The 21,655-nt window shown below is 39.8% G+C and overlaps 1 protein-coding gene and 2 long non-coding RNA genes across 3 annotated transcripts in view; 1 reads left to right on the forward strand and 2 right to left on the reverse strand.

Moving 5' to 3' along the window:
• Positions 1-21,655, reverse strand: part of LOC139454988 (proton channel OtopLc-like) — a 43,114-nt gene that overhangs the window by 11,536 nt on the left and 9,923 nt on the right. The window contains exons 6-9 of the mRNA XM_071236580.1: positions 21,015-21,270; positions 19,708-19,871; positions 4,622-4,892; positions 4,039-4,158 (exon numbers count right to left, since the gene is read on the reverse strand). Of these exons, the coding sequence (XP_071092681.1) occupies positions 4,039-4,158; positions 4,622-4,892; positions 19,708-19,871; positions 21,015-21,270 (811 nt within the window). The remainder of the gene's footprint in view (positions 1-4,038; positions 4,159-4,621; positions 4,893-19,707; positions 19,872-21,014; positions 21,271-21,655) is intronic.
• LOC139462449 (uncharacterized) lies at positions 6,105-11,971 on the reverse strand. The gene is made up of 3 exons (XR_011653029.1): positions 11,516-11,971; positions 11,181-11,262; positions 6,105-6,568 (listed from the first exon to the last, which is right to left on the reverse strand). It is a non-coding gene; the product is annotated as an uncharacterized lncRNA (long non-coding RNA).
• Positions 11,849-15,212, forward strand: LOC139462453 (uncharacterized). Its single transcript, XR_011653030.1, has 4 exons — positions 11,849-12,108; positions 12,582-12,640; positions 13,786-13,864; positions 14,609-15,212. It is a non-coding gene; the product is annotated as an uncharacterized lncRNA (long non-coding RNA).

Consider the following 21,655-nt stretch of genomic DNA (forward strand, 5'->3'; position numbering starts at 1 on the left):
GTCTATGGTGGGTCTCAACTATCATATGTCAAAGTGGCCCATGGTGGGTGTCAACTATCATATGTCAAAGTGGCCCATAGTCGGTCTCAACTAACATATGTCAAAATGGCCTATGGTGGCTCTCAACTATCATATGTCAAAATGGCCCATGGTGGGTCTCAACTATCATATGTCAAAGTGGCCCATGGTGGATCTCAACTATCATATGTCAAAGTGGCCCATGGTGGGTGTCAATTATCATATGTCAAAGTGGCCCATAGTCGGTCTCAACTAACATGTCAAAATGGCCTATGGTGGCTCTCAACTATCATATGTCAAAATGGCCTATGGTGGGTCTCAACTATCATATGTCAAAGTGGCCCATGGTGGGTCTCAACTATCATATGTCAAAGTGGGGCATGGTGGGTGTCAACTATCATATGTCAAAGTGGCCCATGGTCGGTCTCAACTATCATATGTCAAAGTGGCCCATGGTGGGTCTCAACTATCATATGTCAAAGTGGGGCATGGTGGGTGTCAACTATCATATGTCAAAGTGGCCCATGGTCGATCTCAACTATCATATGTCAAAGTGGCCAATGGTGGGTCTCAAATATCACGTGGCAAAATGGCCCATAATAGGAATCAACTATCATATGTCAAAGTGGCCCATGGTGGGTCTCAACTATTATATGTCAAAGTGGCCTATGTTGGGTCTCAACTATTATATGTCAAAGTTGCCCATGTTGGGACTCAAATATAATATGTCAAAGTAGCCTACGTTGGGAATCAACTATCATATGTCAAAGTGGCCCATGTTGGGTCTCAACTATTATATGTCAAAGTGGCCCATGTTGGGTCTCAACTATTATATGTCAAAGTGGCCTATGTTGGGTCTCAACTATTATATGTCTAAGTGGCCTATGTTGGGTCTCAACTATTATATGTCCCAGTAGCCCATGTTGGGTCTCAACTATTATATGTCACAATGGCCCATGTTTGGTCTCAACTATTATATGTCACAGTGGCCCATGTTGGGTCTAAACTATTATATGTCAAAGTGGCCCATGTTGGGACTCAACTAGTATATGTCACAGTGGCCCATGTTGGGTCTCAACTATTATATGTCAAAGCGGCCCATGTTGGGAATCAACTATTATATGTCAAAGCGGCCCATATTGGGTCTCAACTATTATTTGTCAAAGTAGCCCATGTTGGGAATCAACTATTTTATGTCACAGTGGCCCATGTTGGGACTCAACTATTAAATGTCAAAGTGGCCCGTGTTGGGGCGATTACCCTGCAGTGAGTCAGAACGGAGAAAACACACTAGCTTCCGGTTGAAAATGTAAACACGAGGAAGAAGGTAAAGACCGATTGCAGAGTACCCGACGGCTTTTCCCGACCTCGAGTGAAACACACAGAACCGAAGCTAACAGCATCATCAAAAGGACCAATGATGAGCAGAAATAAGGCGGTCGTGTCTGGTGATGAATCTGCAAAGACGGCTGTCCAATATGGTCCTGTCTACCAACCAATATAAAATCAGCCCCATGTTTATACATGATTTACACTTATTTTACTTTTCAAGAAAATCCTATTTATGAGTTTTTACTTGACAGTAAAACTTCATAAAAGGGTCAGACCAACACATGTTCAGTGCAGACGTCTGCTATTTAAGAAATAAACGACGAGTGCAGTGTTTTATTGTTCGATAAACAAAGACAACGAGTCGTTTATTACTTGTATGAGATATCAACATTACGACTAGCCTCTTTAAGGATGTTAGTGAAAAGTACACTCTTTAAAAAAAATTAACCCTAAAAATATAACCTGAATAAAATCCGACGGCGGCCATGGATGACAAGTCAAATTTTATAAATAGGGTTTTGGGGGAGGGGGGTCTTTCCCGCATATACTCACAACCTTCACGTCCATTTTCTTTACTTTTTCTCCCAATACCAATGTATATATCTCTCCCACTTTTGGAAGCGATTGTTCGGCCTTTGCGTTTATCTGCCTGGTCCAGCTATACATCTATGGGAACAACTAACTGGACACATCCCTCAAAATGTAGTGTCGTCCAATTTACGACGTCATCAAGTTACGAGCGCATGTTAGAATCACCAGAAATTACGTCATGATAGAACAATGTTTTATCGTGAAATACACCACGCTTTGTTCTTCATTGTTCTTTGCGATTTATCGCGTAGCTATCTTATATATGTTTATAACAGCTGTTAAATTGTACGTTCAAATGTTGGAATACAGCAACATTTTCAGTAACGCCGTTGTAGATTTAAGATCCACGTTCGAAGTTTTATTGATTGCACACCAGTGGTAGACATCTGTCACTTTGAGCTGTGGGGGTGGGGGGGGGGTTGGGGTGGGGGTGGGGTGGGGGGGGTGGGGGGGGTTGGAGAGGAAAAATATACATTCGTGTCAACAAAGACAGGCAGCGGAAAATCACTTTCATACGAAAGTGTACCAGTCGTGAATGTTGATTTTTTGTGAAACTTTCTCTGTCTGGACTATCGATATGTGCCATAGTCAAATCATATTTAGCACAGGTATGTGGGCTTGATGTGGCAGGGGTGGAAACAAGACTTTGATAAAAAGTCTAATGGACGCTCTTGCCTCGGGAAGATGTGGTAAAGAGGAAATGTACATCATTTCCCAATTCGAAGTTAGCGGTGTAACGCTGTACGTCGCAAGTATGCACTAATCAATATCGTCGTCATGCAGGCCCCTTTGTAAATTAAACTATGTAAGCGCGTTTTTCTGTGCGCTGTGTTTTGATTTCATGTAGAATGTCATTATGCCTTACACTAAGGCTTTATGCACACTGTAACATGCATTTAACTTAAAGAAATATTTTCTTTTTCTTGGAGTATTAGAAACACTCATAAACCTTCACAGGCACGCGGGGGAAAACAAAGTATACATAGTTTACTTTTTTGATGTAATTGATATTTGAAAGAACTGTTGTTAAGTTTGAGTATGTCTATTTAACCATCACTCATTCCGGGGTAGAATAGGTCTTCAGCAACCCATGCTTGCCGTAAAAGGTGACTATGCTTGTCGTAAAAGGCGACTAACGGGATCGGTTGGTCAGGTTCGCTGACTTGGTTGATGTATGTCATCGATCCCAATTGCGTTGATGGATGCTCATGATATTAATCACTGGATTGTCTGGTCCGGATTCGATTATTTACAGACCGCCGTTATATAGCTGGAATATTGCTGAGTGCGGCGTTAAACTAACCAACCAATCATTCATGCAACAAAATCATCTGTGGCTGTGTACTTGTGTTCAAACATAAGTTGGTTCAATGAAGACTGGAGTAAGAAATGAATTTGCCAACACATGGCCCCCACGATGTTTAAAATTGTGTAAATCTGTGCTGAAAAAAAGCAGATTATTGATTTCCCAAGAAACGAGTACATGTATGTCTCAAATACCCATCAGCAGTTGTGTATTATGAGAACATTTTTTGTTAAATTAAAAAAATGCAATCAAATTATATTTTATAAAATATAACCATGTAGAATCATTCTTTGAATACTGACTAAGCGCCAATACAGTTCATTTTTTTATATAATATCGCTAACTATGGTAAAATAAACGGTTTGCAAACACAGTCAGACTGGTCCTAACTCGAATATTTTCATTCTCCATGACATAGTGAATAGAAAGATTCACTCACTCACTTATCGTGAACGTCTTTCTCTCCTTGTACCACAGTCAGCTAGGGTACAGGGCTATTCCACTTTTCTAAGGCGCAGCAATTTACTGTGCACAGGTGCGTGCATTAAGCGCGCCAAAAACCTGTGATCGTGGGTTCGAGTCCCGGATGATTCATTGTCTTTGTTTCTCAATACCATACCCGTGCTCGTGGTTTCACTAAAGAGGTGAGACATTTCGGGCTTTCCTAGCAACATCAAGCTGACACGCCTTGATATAACTGGAATACTGTTCGAAGCGACGTTCAACCAAACTCACCCGCCCTACGCACTGCTAAACTACGTAGCCCAAATAACAAGTGGCTGCACACTTACCTGCACACATCAGGCTGTACTCAATAGTGCATGGGTACAGGTAGGGGCCTGAGGACTCGACAAGCTCAGTCATGATAGTTTTCTGTGGACAGACATCTCCAGTCGACGTCAACACTGATGCTGCAGAACAAAATCCGTCATGTTAAATCATCATCATCATCATCATCATCATCATCATCATCATCATCATAATGATAATAATGTACGCATGTGTCCTTTCTACAGACGAATTAAGCTTTGAAAAGATACACTTCGCCCAGTAATGTCGCGGTAATATCGCGATACTCCTCCATAACAATATGTTCCGAATCATCTTTGCAATCGACCTCAGGCCTGTATTGCGGCACAATTGGTATTGGTATTGTGATGCAATTGCGTCAGTATCGTAACACTATCTCGACACTATTACGCCCATATCGACATACCATTGCGCCCTATGTGCATTTAACAATTATTCCGTGGCTTCCGCACTATTTGCACGGAAACGTTTCTCCACTTTAACTGTATTATCATGACACTATCGCCATTACACAACACTTATAAGTTATAAAAGAAATTGCATACGTATAGACTCCCATAAGACAAGTAACGATACCTTGAAGCGCCCGTCCGTGTATAAGTGTTGCGTTGGCCTCATCCCACAGAGACTCATTGTCATGGCCGTCTGTACCATAGCTTACTGTGTGGTCGGCGTGGTAGTCATGGTGATGACTCTCGTTATGTTGACCACGATGGTGCATGTGTATCGTGTGCAACGTCTCAACGACGATACTCCTAAACCAGACACATATATTTGCAGCACACATGTGCATCAGCCCAAACCTTGCAATGATCTTGTAACGATGGATGCACATCTGAAACAATGTATTAGTGGATTAATTTCCAAACAAAACAAAATAAAATGACTTTACAATTTTCATCTATCATATCACTAACTTAGCAACACAGCAAAAAAAGTGTAGGTTTCCGTCTTCCGGAAACCTTCCGGAAACCTTCTGGATACCTTCCCATTTTGGATCCGGCCCGGATACCTTCCGGAAACCTTCCGGAAACCTTCCAAAAAAAATGTCAAAATTTGGGGGGTGCATTTTGTTCACTTAAGTGTGAAACACATAAAAAAATTAACTTGAAAATACCAACCAATTTGAAGGTTGTTGAAGGCATCTGGAAGGTTTCCGGAAGGTATCCGGAAGGTATCCGGAAGGTATCCGGATGCAAATTTTCTTCATGACTTGCTTCTGGTAAATAATGTTAGCCTGTGCATTACAGGTACCTGTTGTAATATTCTGTGTTATTTTAATGGTAAATATCCTCCTAAAACATTTTTGGAGAAGAAAATTGTTCAATTTCATATTTTGTCCTTTTCGGATGTTAATGGTATTTAATGAACAAACATCAGTTCTTGTATAATGATATCCTTAAATTTCATGTCCAGACTTCCAGTTTGTACTGAGAAAAAGAAAAAGTTACAGGTACCTGTTGTAATATTCTGTGTTATTTTAATGGTAAATATCCTCCTCAAACTGAGATATGTGGGCATGCATTGTTCACAAGTTGTTTTGCGACATGGGTCCAATGTGTGAAGCTTTTTGCTGGTGTCCGCCACCATGATATTGTTGCAATATTGCTAAAAGTGGCAAAACAGCATTCTCACTCACAAAAAAATGGAAAGTCATTGGCTATGTGCTTTGGCATTTGGCCCTGGTGAGATTAACAGATTAGTTTGGAACGGTATCAGTACTTGTTATATCGGGACAGTGTAGTTTCATGGGAATATAAAACAGAATACAATTGTCCCAAATTGGTGCATAAGACTAATGGCATCCATAGAAAACACCTAAATAAAGTACAGAAAAAATATCAATGTCATTTGTCTACTAAGGTGGAACTACAACTTTTGTTAAGTATTTATAGTAGGAAAACATTCAGGGCATTAGTACATTTCATATTTGTTCAGCACCTATGTTATGGCTGATCAGTATTATATATCTTTATGCTAATGAAGCAAAACAAATCATGTTTTTGGAAAAAAATATTATTTATTGATTATATGGCATTTCATAGGTACATATCACAAATTGAAAGTTGATCAAGCAAGAAGAGGAACTAGCATAAAGTAACCAGTGGTGTTTGCAAGGCCTTACAGAACAGACGCTTCAATGCCATTTTCTAAATAAACAAATTAGTCAAATCTCAGAAGAATTTTATTGAAGAAAAATATCTAAAGTCAATTATGTTTCTGCAGTAAACCACAAAAGTCATTCAGATTTGTATGGTCAGCATCGGTGTACACAACCTGGACATAGTCACAGTGCTTTGGCATAAATTCATTCAGACTTCATTAGTGTCATAATAAAACCACCTACAGTCACACTGATGTGGCATTATTCATTCAGAATCATCACTTTCTGAGGTGAATCTGTTGGTTGTTATCAGGAGTACTGTTCATCTTCCGGCGAGTCCCTTGTCTGAATTGTGTGAGCAAGATCTTCTTAAATGTAGCTGGTGTGAGATTGTGAAATCCAGGTACCTGAAACATTTCATAACATCTTTAGAAACTTGTTAGTCAAAAGTTATGAAACACACACATATTTACAAATGTTTAAAGTTGTTTTCTCAAACAGTGAGGTATTGACAATTTATCTTGCAACTGATATTTAACCAATCTTTGAACATGTAAATAAGCCATTGCAAACAGTAAAGTGTTCAGAAAATACAAAAATGTATCCGGTCTTCTAAAACAATACCACAAGGTTCACCTGAATTTTGGTTGAGTGTTTGCATTACATCAAAATGTAAGGAAGGGTAAACAAGACTATGAAAAACTAAGTTACATAGGTTCTTATACATAAATACATAAATGCAACTATTCATAATTATCAAAACACATGTCATGTAAGTGATCTCAAAATACAACATAATGAGCGAGTGAGTTGGTATAGTTTCATGCAGCTTGTTAGCAATATTCCAGCTATGGGCTTCACACATTGTACCCATGTGGTGAATTGAACCCGGGTTTCAGAGACTGTTTCACCCACTAGGCTACCCTTGCACACCAAATACAAAAGAAAGTATATTAGGAATTCAGACAATAGATATTCTCACCAAATTCATTAATTCATTAATGGAAGCTATATTGAAATTCAAATTTTGACAAATTAGGATGAGACTGTAGAAGCATTTATCTAAGTTATTATGGATATTAAATATCTACCGTTAATTGGTAGTCCATCATAGACAGTGATAAGAAATTCAACTGAAAAGTACAACCTGAACCATCAACTAAAAACTATGTATATTACATTAAAGGGGCCGGTCATGTATTACCGGTATGTTCTCATTCATTTTTGACACAACCCTCCCTGAAAGAAAATGCAAAGCACTTTATATTTTATTGTCCATTTTGTCAAAAGTCTCCCCTAGAGACTCTCACATTTTAGGGTGACCCTCCCTGTTTGTTCTGATCTGAATTCAAATATTCATGACTCATTATCATATTTTATCATTCATTTTTGAAAATTAACTAAATAAAGATTAACTATAACATGCAAATCTGCCAAAATATTGGCCTGGCAAAGTTTAAATTAATCATAATTACTGTTATAAAGTTTTGGATCCATCGTCTGTTTCTAAATACAGTGAAACCCAACTTTGACTTGTGTGGCATTGTTGAATCATCTACCCAATGTTCTTTATGCATTGATATGCATCTGCACAGAGTGGTCAAAGTCTGTGTCTGACACATAGTGTGCTACAAGGGAGACATCAGTTTGTGTCTAGCCAAACTGTCTGATAATCTCAAGGGCTGCCTTGGTAGCATCAAGGGATGTAGCTAATCCTAAATAAACATAAAACAAGTGACATCATCTCTTCTACAGAACACATGATCAAAGCCTGCCCCACCTTTGATGTTTATTACCTTGCTACTCTAAAAACAGCTAATTAGCAAAATGAACTCAATGTCAAATCATTGTGGACTAGGGATTAACAGGGCAATTAGTGTCGGGTGGGTATTAGTACTTGCAATTGTCTGTTAATTACTTAATTGAGTAGTGACGGCTTAGTCAGTTGTGCCTTTACAAATGTTATTCAACTTATCGAGTCAGTTTACTATGTACCATGCTTCTTGGGACCAAGGAAATGTATCTTGCTGGATAACAGTTTTTTTCTAATTTATCAGAGATCAGAAATAATAATAATGACGTTTTTGATGTGCATTTCTTTGTTGTGTTCACTAGGATGATGGTGATGGTGTTTGAATTATTAGACACTATTTATTCCAAAAGAGGAATAGGGTTGGTGAAGAGGCAAAGCTTATTTGAACAACATATATATTGATATACAGAAACTGTACAACAAACAGATTAACTGTATCTACAGTTGAAACTATCATGATGCAAATTTTCACTGAATCAAAGTCATATCTTTTCAAGACTCAGATCAGGTTGTAGTGATTGAAGGTCACATTAAACTTGCTAATTTCAAATCATTCATCCCACACTTATGATTTGGTTTGTTGTTTTATGCCGCACTCAAGCAATATTCCGGCTATATGTAAATAATCAAGTCTGGACCAGACAGTCCAGTGATTGACATCATGAGCATCGACCCACACAATTGGGATCAATGACATGCATCAACCAAGTCACCGAGCCTGATCGCAACCTGATGGCGTTAGTCAACTCTTTAGACGAGCATTGTCGCCCGTTACGGAAAGTATTGGGTTACAAATATCCCTTGTAAAACCTTTCAACATGTTCAAATGACACATCGAAAGGACATTGTGAAAAATTGCACCATGTTAGGATTCTTAAATACAGTTTCAGCTTGACATTGAGTACTTTAAACTTTAAAGTGAAAAATACATTCACAACAGTCGGTGAGTAAATTGGAGTAGGGGAATAATTTCGAAGGTAAACTTGTTTCAACGTTTAACAACTACATGCATTTGTGTTTGTATGAGACGATGTGTGTTTAATTCCATATATTTTACTTCAAAGCATGTTATCACAATAAATTGAGTCGGGTATCAGATAAGTTGGAGTAGAGGCTAATTTCTATTGTAAACCTGTTTTAACATTTCACAATTATTGGTCTTTGCAAGTTATCATTCCTAGTTTAAATTCATTTATTTTACCAAGGTAAAAAAAAAAATAAGGTGTCATTTTCGTCAAGTAATAATCGCCGTTTTCGCTTTCGGCGAGTATTTCGCCAGTCAGTGCTGTTTTGCTAAGGTGTCGGTTCAGCTATAACCCGCTTATTGCACATTATTAGTTTCAATTTATATTTATAATCATTTTAACCACTGTAATAAGTAAAAAAATGAAATAAAAGTATATAGAAAATAAACAAGCACTTGTTATAAAATGTGCATCCGCAGGCAATATTTATAAGATAATCCTGCATGTAGCTGTGGCCATCACACTGAAGATGCACTTCACTTCTTTTTCATATGTCCAAATTACAATGATTTAAGACAGAATATGTACTATTATGTTAAGGGATATGATCTAAATTCAATTCTATTAGGTAATCCTGAAAGGACGTCAAAAATAAACTTAGAAATTCTTAAATCAGTAGAAGACTACATTCAGCTATCCAATAGGTTTTGTGATTGTACATAGCATCTTAAATTTATAATACTATTCCTTGCCGTATATTGCAGTACACTATTACTACTAAAAATGCGACCTGACAGCGCCGACAACGTAGTTTCTATAATTAGAACATGTATATAATTGTATTCCTTGACTGTACTTTTGTCATATCATATTGTATTCTAATTCTGGAGCGGTATTTAAATAAGTTTTTGCTTGTTTACCCATCCAGTTCACATATAAATGTTTAAAACAATATTTAGTAAACAAATAATTTAAACTCATGCAACAACATAGCGTGTGAAGACGATAGACCACTGAAAAGAGCATATATATGCACATCCAATGACCCCTGACATCACAAGGCATTGTTTTGCCAGGGTGTCAGGCAACAGAATACTACGAATTACATCACAGGGTACTGTGACCTGTTTGAAAAGGTACTGTATTCTAAAGGTAGGCCCAAAATTCTAGACAATCCAGTGATTGATATTGTGAACATCAATCCACACTGTTAGATGGTCACTGTCAGATGCCATGAACCAGGTCACTGAGCCTGATCACCTGATCTATTAGGTTATCTCTTATGGGTGAGGCTAAAACGGCACCTCAGCAAAATGTCACTGATTTCTCCAACGAAAACAGCACCTTGATTTGGCAAAAAGGGCTACTAATTGTTGTCTGTTATCTGGAGAGACATGTTGATTCCTGGCCGAAATATATATAAATGAAATTTCTATAAAATTACTATTTATTTCCTACTTACTAAAATAAATATGACATATATAGTATACCTGCTGTCCAGTTTCTTGACATTTTCGCCAGACTCAGGTTCAGCTTGACATTGAGCTAATCTGAGTAAAGCTACTTAAAACTTCAAAGCATGTGATCTTTCAATGATAAGTTTAGTTGCACCTCCCAATCAGAATCATGAGTAAATTTGAGCAGAGGCTAATTTCTAATGTAAACTATTTTTAGGTGACTAACATTTAACAATTATTTGTGTTTGCAAGTTTAATTGCATTTATTTTACTTCAAAGAAATCAAAGCATATTATATTTTCACAATAAGTTTAGTTGCATCTCCAAATCAGAGTCGGCAAGTAGATGCTAGTTTTTAATGTAAACCTTTTTGAAAATTTCTCAGTTATTTGTGTTTACAAGTGACCATGCAAGTTTAATTTCATGTATTCGGGCATATTCAGACACAAGGTAAAAAAAAATAACAAGGTGCTGTTTTCACCAGGCAATAGTAGGCGAGGTACTATTTCCCTTTATAGTTTTACCCTCTCTTACAACTAGCATAGGTTGATGGGGACCAATTCCAACCCGGAATCCCCAAATGAGTGGGTATGGTTTTACGCTGTTTTTAGCAATACCACAGCAAGGGACACCTGACATAGACTTCACACATTGTACCCATGACAAGAATCGAACCTTGGTCTTCAGCACTTCAACCACTATGCTACCCCACCGCCAAAATTCCCAACATGATAAAGTTGTTATCACGGTATTCTTCAACAAGTTCAAGTGAAAATATCCATACCTTTCAAATGTCTTATCTTCCACTTCACTATGTTCACTGTTGCAAAACTCCTGTCATTTAATTTGTTCTTGATTATTCACACCTGCAAAAGTAAGTTTAGTCGGTACGGTATGAACTAAAAAATGAGTCACTATAGAGTATCTAGATAAAGGAATACAAGTAAGCAAACATATTTCTACATCATATACATTAGCAAGGATTAACATAAATTAGGTAGATTGCTTATCCTACAAAAATTAAATCACACATTTACTAACATATATAACACAGAATAAGTGGCTTACAGAAGATAAATAACTTTAATACGTGATCAATATGATTAACATATTCCTTACCTGAATCAGAGACCATATAACAGTCTATGTATTATGGTCTCTGTCTGAATATGTCACATCTTCAGCTCCCTGCAATCGAGGTTGTGAAACATTTCTGCTGTAGGAATATTACATCCGCTGGGATATCCCTTGTCACACTGCCTGGCATGGTAGGCAAACGCATATTCCATACACCACATAGGTATACTTCCTAATACACACTGTCGAAATCCCCGCGGCTCCCAATATGGCCTGTATGAACTGTAATCGGCCAACCTCGTCTCTTTCCGTAACTGCTGCAGAAATGACCGCTCGTCATTCGTGACCAACTCGTGTTATTCCGGGACAAGCAAGTCTACCCATAATTCCCTGTATGGCCGAGGGCGCCATTTTGGAACACAATTGTAAACAAACACTCAAACCTCGTGTACTCGATGTACACCGTGATGCTTGATTGCGATATGCTTACCTCGTGTATGGATACATTGTTCTCAATCACCCGTAACTCGGAAATCCCGGTCGAAATCCACCTGAGCCATCCACAACGAGGACGTCAAGTATTTCGAAAACTCGATTGACAGCCGAAGGAAGGAAGAGCAGCTTGCAGATGCCAGGTATGTAGCAGGGCTTCGAGACATAATGTTCCATGATTTCTATACAGAGATCTTATGGAATGGATTGATTTAGATATTTTCCTGATCTCCATGTTACTACTGTAAACGTCAAGGGCCTTTTAGTTTTGTTGTTTTCGGAAACCCTTTGTTATTATTATGATCAAGTGTTTGTTGTGACATGGTATTTCTATTTGGGCTTGCATAAGAGCTACAGTTGCAGGACTTTTAAGGGTCGTGTCCTTATTCTCAACATAACGCTGGGATTTGATGATGAGGGTTAGTTACCAAGGGTATAAATCTGGCAAAGTGCATGTCAAACAAAACGTGGCATTCAATTCCAATCATGTGTTGCCACCTGAACCACCTGAAAGTGAGATATGGATTACAATGAATAATGACAGATTATCAATCTTTAACAAATTCACACTGAAACATTGAAAGGATAAAGACAAGTTAGTTGTTTTCTGTTTCAGCATGTTCAGGGTTTGTGGGGAGGTTCACAGACATCCTCAGGGAGGATACCAAGTATTGAGTGAGTATTTTTGTTTGTGATAAATACAAACTACATGTATTCATCATGGTATATTTCAATGTAATGTGAAACATCACACTCACAATAGTCCAGCTCTGTGATGACAGCCTGTAAATAATTGAACATGGACCAGGCAATCTAGTGATTGTTATTTTCAGCAAAGATCCATGCCCTCAGAGTATGATGACAACCTAGTCTGACCACTCAATTCATTAGTTGATTAGTGTTTGCAGCGGTAGAAACTAACACTTTCAGTCCACTAGTCCTAAAATGATAGCATATAGCAAAACCTTTAAAATGTCAAAATGACTAGTGCCAATTTCTAACCCTGGTGTTTGGATGTTGTGTTTGTGTGTGTATGTATGAGTGTATTTAGGTTGGTTTGTTGTTTAACGCCGCACTCAGCTGTATGATGGCGGTCTGTAAATAATCGAATCTGGATCAGACAACCCAGTGATTCATATCATGAGCATCGAGCCACGGAATTTAGATCAATGACATGCATCAACCAAGTCAGAGTCTGACCACCCGATCCCGTTAGTCACCTTTTACGACAAGCACAATGGCCTTTTACGGCAAGCATGGGTTGCTGAAGACCTAGTCTACCCCGGAATCTTCACGGGTCGAGTGTATTTAACTTAAATCATGAATCCTATACTTGTTTCTCTGTGCTATTACAATGTAACCCAAATTTTCTCGGGAATAATAAAGTATTCTCTTATTTATATCATTTCTGAACAAAGTGTCATATCAAGGTTAGATCTCTGTCAAAACAGTGCCATGGAAAAGCCAAACAAATAGCCTAGAAATAAAAGTAAATACTGCATTGCATTAATCTGCATTTCAAGAAAATGTGGCAATAATTCATGGAATGATATTCAACATGGTGAGGATCTCTCTGCATTGTCGAACAAGTTATTTCCTATGTAATGTATGTGTTGAATGACCCTGACTTTGTTGTCAAAATATTGTTTTAACATTTGTTAAATATGGGGATAAATGTCATCTCTGAATGTTTGACATGAATTATTATGATTAGGGTAGTTCTAAGTCGGAATCACAACCGGGGTCTTTTCATTTGAATCAAATGTACAACATGTACAGTTTGGACATTTCTGTGATGTGAATGCTACTTATGTTTGTAGAATGTCCGGATGAATAAAAGAGACAGTCATCCGTGCAGCATCAATGCAAAGAAAGACCATAGAAGAGCAACAGTGAGTGGTAAATATTTTGAAATTATTCTGTTTGGTTCATATGGTTATTTTGCAAATATGTCTTCAGTTTGTTCCTTATCGCTGTAGGCACGGATGTCCTATTATCTAAGGCACTACAATTTTCTGTGCAGAGTTGCATCTCTTGGGCTTAGCAGAAACCTATAGTCATGGGTTCAAATCCTGGTTCTCCCCGATTATGTTGCTAGGTTTGTCAGCATTATACACATACTCGTGGGATTCATCAAAGACCTGCATCACTTAGGACTTTCTTCCCACATCAAACTAACATGCGGTGATATATCTGGAATACTGTTCAAAGCAGTGTTAAAGCCAAATCATTTATTTAACACTGCATCCAGCAATAGTTTGGCTATGTGACAAGGATTGTGAATATATATTTTTCCATGTTGATGAGTTGAAACAATCACTAAATGACATCTCTTAAAAAGATTCCCAGCATTCCAAGCCTAATTAATAGATAAGGTTGTGATTGAGTAGGCTCATTGATCACATGTAATCATACCACAGTGATGTGGGATATTGTCCATAATAGTTATCATCGGTTTGTCTGGACCGAGTTCATAACATTAGTCACTGGTTTGTCTGGTTGAGATTTGAGATGTGATTATCTTAAATGTTTAGCATATAGACTCACATATGACAACTTAAGTGATTTTGCTGCCTTCTATCTGTAAGTACATGTGGCAACAATTCTTTTTGATTGCTAAAATCTTTTTACATAATGCTGCAGAAACTGAAGTCCTGCTTGAGATCCCTGGATGAGTACTCCAGGTTGACAGTCTGGAAGGACCAGACAAGGGAGTCCTAAACAGAGGCTGCACCCCTTCAGATATCAGAGGTGATTTGCAGACAGCGACGATGAGGGTCCTGTTATTTCAATGGAGGCCGACCGAGAAATAGTATGCCAAATGGTACTGGGACACACAAAGGCTGGTCTGGCTAATGTGAGAAGACCAACCAATGCCAAGCTGGAGTGGAATTCTTCCAGGACATTCAGGAAATTCTTGTAAACACTTGAAAGGAATGATAAATGGGACTTATTGTCTTTAAATGTGGACCCAAACACCAAATGGAAAGTTCACAATTCTACTAACACAATGCAGCAGAGATAGAGTCTAACTGGTATCCCCTCATCCTGGTTCCTGTTCATCCATGGCAATATAGAAAGAAAAGGAGGATTGAGGGAAAGTAAGTCATCTGAACTGGTGAACATAATCCGTAGGTACTGTCAAGCGAACAGTTATCACACTCTGTTATGAGTATTGAAGAATAGGATGAAATTGCATACTGCATCAGGAACCATCATGTGAACACTGTTCAATGTGCGATATACTATAGGCATATGAATAAAAGAAATTGATAATTTGATTGTTGCTTATGTTTCATTTGCCAGCTGTGTAAATGGGGATGTTTCATGATTTGGCCTCAGTTTAATAGCCACACTTATCTTATGAAACCATGCATTGCTTGGGCATCTCAAGATAAATAACACATGTTTCCTTTGCTCTGAAAATGTCTGATGACACATTGATCTGTTATGTCTAAGGTTAAAGTCACAACCAGACAAAAAGTTTGTTTGTGGTCTAACTCTTCCTTTGGGCAGGGGTCGAAGTTGGAAAAAGGTCGTGTGTGATCTATATATACTACATTTTCCCTTAAATTGCCTTTTCTACAGAAGTCTTAGTAACTCTTATACATATACTGGTTACATTACTTCCATATTTTGGTCAATGATATGTTGAATTCTACCAAAGGACTGCATATTTGGTTTAGCTCTTTGAAATGTTTTTGAAATATTTATCACTGATATTGAAGGTCAAATTCACACTCAGAAGTGATAACTCATGAGGGGTTGAAGTGTAAGATCAAGGAAACAGTGAAGGGGTCATTCATAAAGTATTTCTGCAATTATAACTAAAATGCCTATTTCTGGAGATATTTGTGAAGTATTAAGCACATCGTTGTTATATTATTTGAATACACATATATGTGCAGTGGTTACAACTCCAGTGTCAAATTAACTGTCAATCCCTTTTAATAAAATAATTCACAGTAACTGAGGAAGAGCTTACTGTAGTACCATAAAACTAGGGTGAGGCAAATGTCAATGAAGTTAGTATTTTGGATATAACAAGTACATGTACCGTTACAAATAGTCTTATTATCATCTCACTAGGACCAAAGGCCCAAGTGAGCACATTGTCAATGACTTTTTCTTTTTCTCAGTACAAACTGGAAGTCTGGACATGAAATTTAAGGATATCATTATACAAGAACTGATGTTTGTTCATTAAATACCATTAACATCCGAAAAGGACAAAATATGAAATTGAACAATTTTCTTCTCCAAAAATGTTTTAGGAGGATATTTACCATTAAAATAACACAGAATATTACAACAGGTACCTGTAATGCACAGGCTAACATTATTTACCAGAAGCAAGTCATGAAGAAAATTTGCATCCGGATACCTTCCGGAAACCTTCCGGAAACCTTCCAGATGCCTTCAACAACCTTCAAATTGCTTGGTATTTTCAAGTTAATTTTTTATGTGTTTCACACTTAAGTGAACAAAATGCACCCCCCAAATTTTGACATTTTTTTTGGAAGGTTTCCGGAAGGTATCCGGGCCGGATCCAAAATGGGAAGGTATCCGGAAGGTTTCCGGAAGGTTTCCGGAAGACGGAACAAGACACACAAAGATTTACATCCACACCACCCTTCTCCCAGTTACACATGACTCACGTACATGACACACAAGGTTTTACATCCACACCACCCTTCTCCCAGTTACACATGACTCACGTACATGACACACAAGGTTTTACATCCACACCACCCTTCTCCCAGTTACACATGACTCACGTACATGACACACAAGGATTTACACCCACACCACCCTTCTCCCAGTTACACATGACTCACGTACATGACACACAAGGATTAACACCCACACCACCCTTCTCCCAGTTACACATGACTCACGTACATGACACACAAGGCATTACACCCACGCCACCCTTCTCCCAGTTACACATGACTCACGTACTTGACACACAAGGATTTACACCCACACCACCCTTCTCCCAGTTACACATGACTCACGTACTTGACACACAAGGATTTACACCCACACCACCCTTTCCCCCAGTTACACATGACTCACGTACATGACACACAAGGATTAACACCCACGCCACCCTTCTCCCAGTTACACATGACTCACGTACATGACACACAAGGATTTACCCCCACGCCACCCTTTTCCCAGTTACACATGACTCACGTACATGACACACAAGGATTTACATCCACACCACCCTTCTCCCAGTTACACATGACTCACGTACATGACACACAAGGATTAACACCCACACCACCCTTCTCCCAGTTACACATGACTCACGTACATGACACACAAGGATTAACACCCACGCCACCCTTCTCCCAGTTACACATGACTCACGTACATGACACACAAGGATTAACACCCACGCCACCCTTCTCCCAGTTACACATGACTCACGTACATGACACACAAGTATTAACACCCACGCCACCCTTCTCCCAGTTACACATGACTCACGTACATGACACACAAGTATTAACACCCACACCACCCTTCCCCCAGTTACACATGACTCACGTACATGACACACAAGGTTTTACATCCACACCACCCTTCTCCCAGTTACACATGACTCACGTACATGACACACAAGGATTTACACCCATACCACCCTTCTCCCAGTTACACATGACTCACGTACATGACACACAAGGATTTACACCCACACCACCCTTCTCCCAGTTACACATGACTCACGTACATGACACAGGAGGATTAACACCCACACCACCCTTCTCCCAGTTACACATGACTCACGTACATGACACACAAGGATTTACACCCACGCCACCCTTCCCCCAGTTACACATGACTCACGTACATGACACACAAGGATTTACACCCACACCACCCTTCTCCCAGTTACACATGACTCACGTACATGACACACAAGGATTTACACCCACACCACCCTTCTCCCAGTTACACATGACTCACGTACATGACACACAAGTATTAACACCCACACCAACCTTCTCCCAGTTACACATGACTCACGTACATGACACATAAGGATTTACACCCACACCACCCTTCTCCCAGTTACACATGACTCACGTACATGACACACAAGTATTAACACCCACACCAACCTTCTCCCAGTTACACATGACTCACGTACATGACACACAAGGATTTACCCCCACGCCACCCTTTTCCCAGTTACACATGACTCACGTACATGACACACAAGGATTTACATCCACACCACCCTTCTCCCAGTTACACATGACTCACGTACATGACACACAAGGATTTACACCCACACCACCCTTCCCCCAGTTACACATGACTCACGTACATGACACACAAGGATTTACACCCACACCACCCTTCTCCCAGTTACACATGACTCACGTACATGACACACAAGGATTTACATCCACACCACCCTTCCCCCAGTTACACATGACTCACGTACATGACACACAAGGATTTACACCCACACCACCCTTCCCCCAGTTACACATGACTCACGTACATGACACACAAGGATTTACACCCACACCACCCTTCTCCCAGTTACACATGACTCACGTACATGACACACAAGGATTTACATCCACACCACCCTTCCCCCAGTTACACATGACTCACGTACATGACACACAAGGTTTTACATCCACACCACCCTTCTCCCAGTTACACATGACTCACGTACATGACACACAAGGATTTACACCCACACCACCCTTCTCCCAGTTACACATGACTCACGTACATGACACACAAGGTTTTACATCCACACCACCCTTCTCCCAGTTACACATGACTCACGTACTTGACACACAAGGATTTACACCCACACCACCCTTTTCCCAGTTACACATGACTCACGTACTTGACACACAAGGATTTACACCCACACCACCCTTCCCCCAGTTACACATGACTCACGTACATGACACACAAGGATTTACACCCACGCCACCCTTCTCACAGTTACACATGACTCACGTACATGACACACATGGATTTACACCAACGCCACCCTTCTCCCAGTTACACATGACTCACGTACATGACACACAAGTATTAACACCCACACCACCCTTCTCCCAGTTACACATGACTCACGTACATGACACACAAGTATTAACACCCACACCAACCTTCTCCCAGTTACACATGACTCACGTACATGACACACAAGTATTAACACCCACACCACCCTTCTCCCAGTTACACATGACTCACGTACATGACACATAAGGATTTACACCCACACCACCCTTCTCCCAGTTACACATGACTCACGTACATGACACACAAGGATTTACACCCACACCACCCTTCTCCCAGTTACACATGACTCACGTACATGACACACAAGTATTAACACCCACACCAACCTTCTCCCAGTTACACATGACTCACGTACATGACACACAAGGATTTACACCCACACCACCCTTCTCCCAGTTACACATGACTCACGTACTTGACACACAAGGATTTACACTCAAACCACCCTTCTCCCAGTTACACATGACTCACGTACATGACACACAAGGATTTACACCCACACCACCCTTCTCCCAGTTACACATGACTCACGTACTTGACACACAAGGATTTACACCCACACCACCCTTCCCCCAGTTACACATGACTCACGTACATGACACACAAGGATTTACACCCACACCACCCTTCTCCCAGTTACACATGACTCACGTACATAACACACAAGGATTTACCTTCGAATTGAGAAATATGAAGTATAGTTGTGTGAATGTGAAGATGAGGTGGAGAAAGGGTTCTGCTGACTTCATGATGTTGGAACAGTGTGCGAGACCGTCTTCATACACCAAGTATTGCCCGAAGTGAAGGCCACTGTGGATCATACTGCCGATACCGAAACCTGCAGGGAAACACGTACGGTAAAATACGTTTCTAACGAACACGCTTATAACGAACTGACAGATATAACGAACTTATTTTTTTGGTCCCGGTTATTTGCTGTATATTTGTTGTATATATGCATATAACGAATACGGTTATAACGAACTAAAATTAGCGGTCCCTTTGTGTTCGTTATAACCGTAGTTTTCTGTACAATTATATACTGACTGTCTCGAATGCTTAACGTTTCACACACTCACAGACGCCTTTGTAAGAACTGCGGTCCACATCCAAATTAAAGGTTTTCTTGAGGCAATTGTCAAATATAACTCCTTTCCAGCTGCTGTATCTACGTTAGGGTGGCTGATTGGTCTAACGGGCCAAACATATATGAGCAGAGTTACGTCCATTGATTGTGCCAGGATCCGCTGCTCGTGAGTTCGAATACCAAATTCGACTCTCGTATGATCATTGGTTTGTTAGCACCACAGCCCTGCTTGTTGGGTCTTTGATAAGACCTGACTGACTCACCTGCATGAAGATTTCGCTCAGTCATAAACAGCTGTTCTAAAGTTCTCGCTTCATTTCCATTTGTTCGCTCGTCACGCCGAAGACCCGGGTTCGATTCCCGACATGGGTACAATGTGTGAAGCCCATTTCTGGTGTCCCCCGCCGTGATATTGCTGGAATATTGCTAAAAGCGGCGTAAAACCATACTCACTCACTCACTCATATCCATTTGCATGAGTTCTCTGCACTGTTAAACGGCAGAAGTAATTCAAAACTAACATATCGTTTAAAGAAAATCAGAAAATACGCCATCGAGTCACTTGATGCTTTGGTCCATCACGTGATTGTCAGGGTTGTTTACAGGGCGTCGTCGCATGGCAGGAGTCCAGCTGTGCGGCGTCCAGCAACAAACAGACTCTTACTTCGCATGCAAATTGTGTGTCCTAGACGGTTACCCTTTTCGCGAACCCCTGGTGTCATCACAGATTTTCAATGATCCATTCATATTTTGCCTTTTATTTTTCCATGTAATTCTTTTCGGCGGATAATAGAGCGTCGTTATCCTCTGGTGTTGACGTTTTATATTTTCTTGTAATGTGTCAAAGAGAGTAACGAAAAATATCCATTATGCAACATTTATTTATTTACATACCGACGGCACCAAGGCGTAAGTAGAAACTGCCAGTGTGAGGGGATACGTCTACAGAGATATGCCTCCTGCGCTTTCCTCTCGTTGACGAGGAGTCATCTGTCCTGGTGGAGGTCTTTGCCCACCCTCTCGTGATGGAAATTGATCGTGTCAGCGTCTTCGTCAGCAATTCCGTCTTGAGTTTCTTCCTCCGGAGCAAGTAAGCGTAGACGTAGACGAGGAAGATGATGCTGACCACGTACAGGTAGATGTAAAAACCCTGAGATAAAGGATATATTCACATTTCATGACTCTCGAAAGCTGCTGTTAATAAAAGAATATTAACATTGTTTCATCCAGTTGTTTGAGACTTAGAATAGCACGATGAAATGAGTTATTGGCCATAATAACACGCCGGGATCCGATGGTTCGAATCCCAGATACGTCAAGATTATGACCCTTGGCTTCTTGCAAACTTCTACCACATTGTACCTTAATTTCGTCACTTTGGTCGTTCCTCCTACATTAAGCCTATAACTGATATACTGTTCAAAGCGGCGTTAAGCCACACTCACTCACTCAATTCAACCAAGTCAGCGAGTATGACCACCCGATCCCGTTAGTCGTCTCTTACGACAAGCCTGGGTTGCTGAAGACGTATTCTA

The sequence above is a fragment of the Haliotis cracherodii genome, unplaced genomic scaffold, assembly GCF_022045235.1.
Source record: "Haliotis cracherodii isolate W230 unplaced genomic scaffold, xgHalCrac1.p SCAF_1, whole genome shotgun sequence".
In the NCBI taxonomy this organism is placed as follows: Eukaryota; Metazoa; Mollusca; class Gastropoda; order Lepetellida; family Haliotidae; genus Haliotis; species Haliotis cracherodii.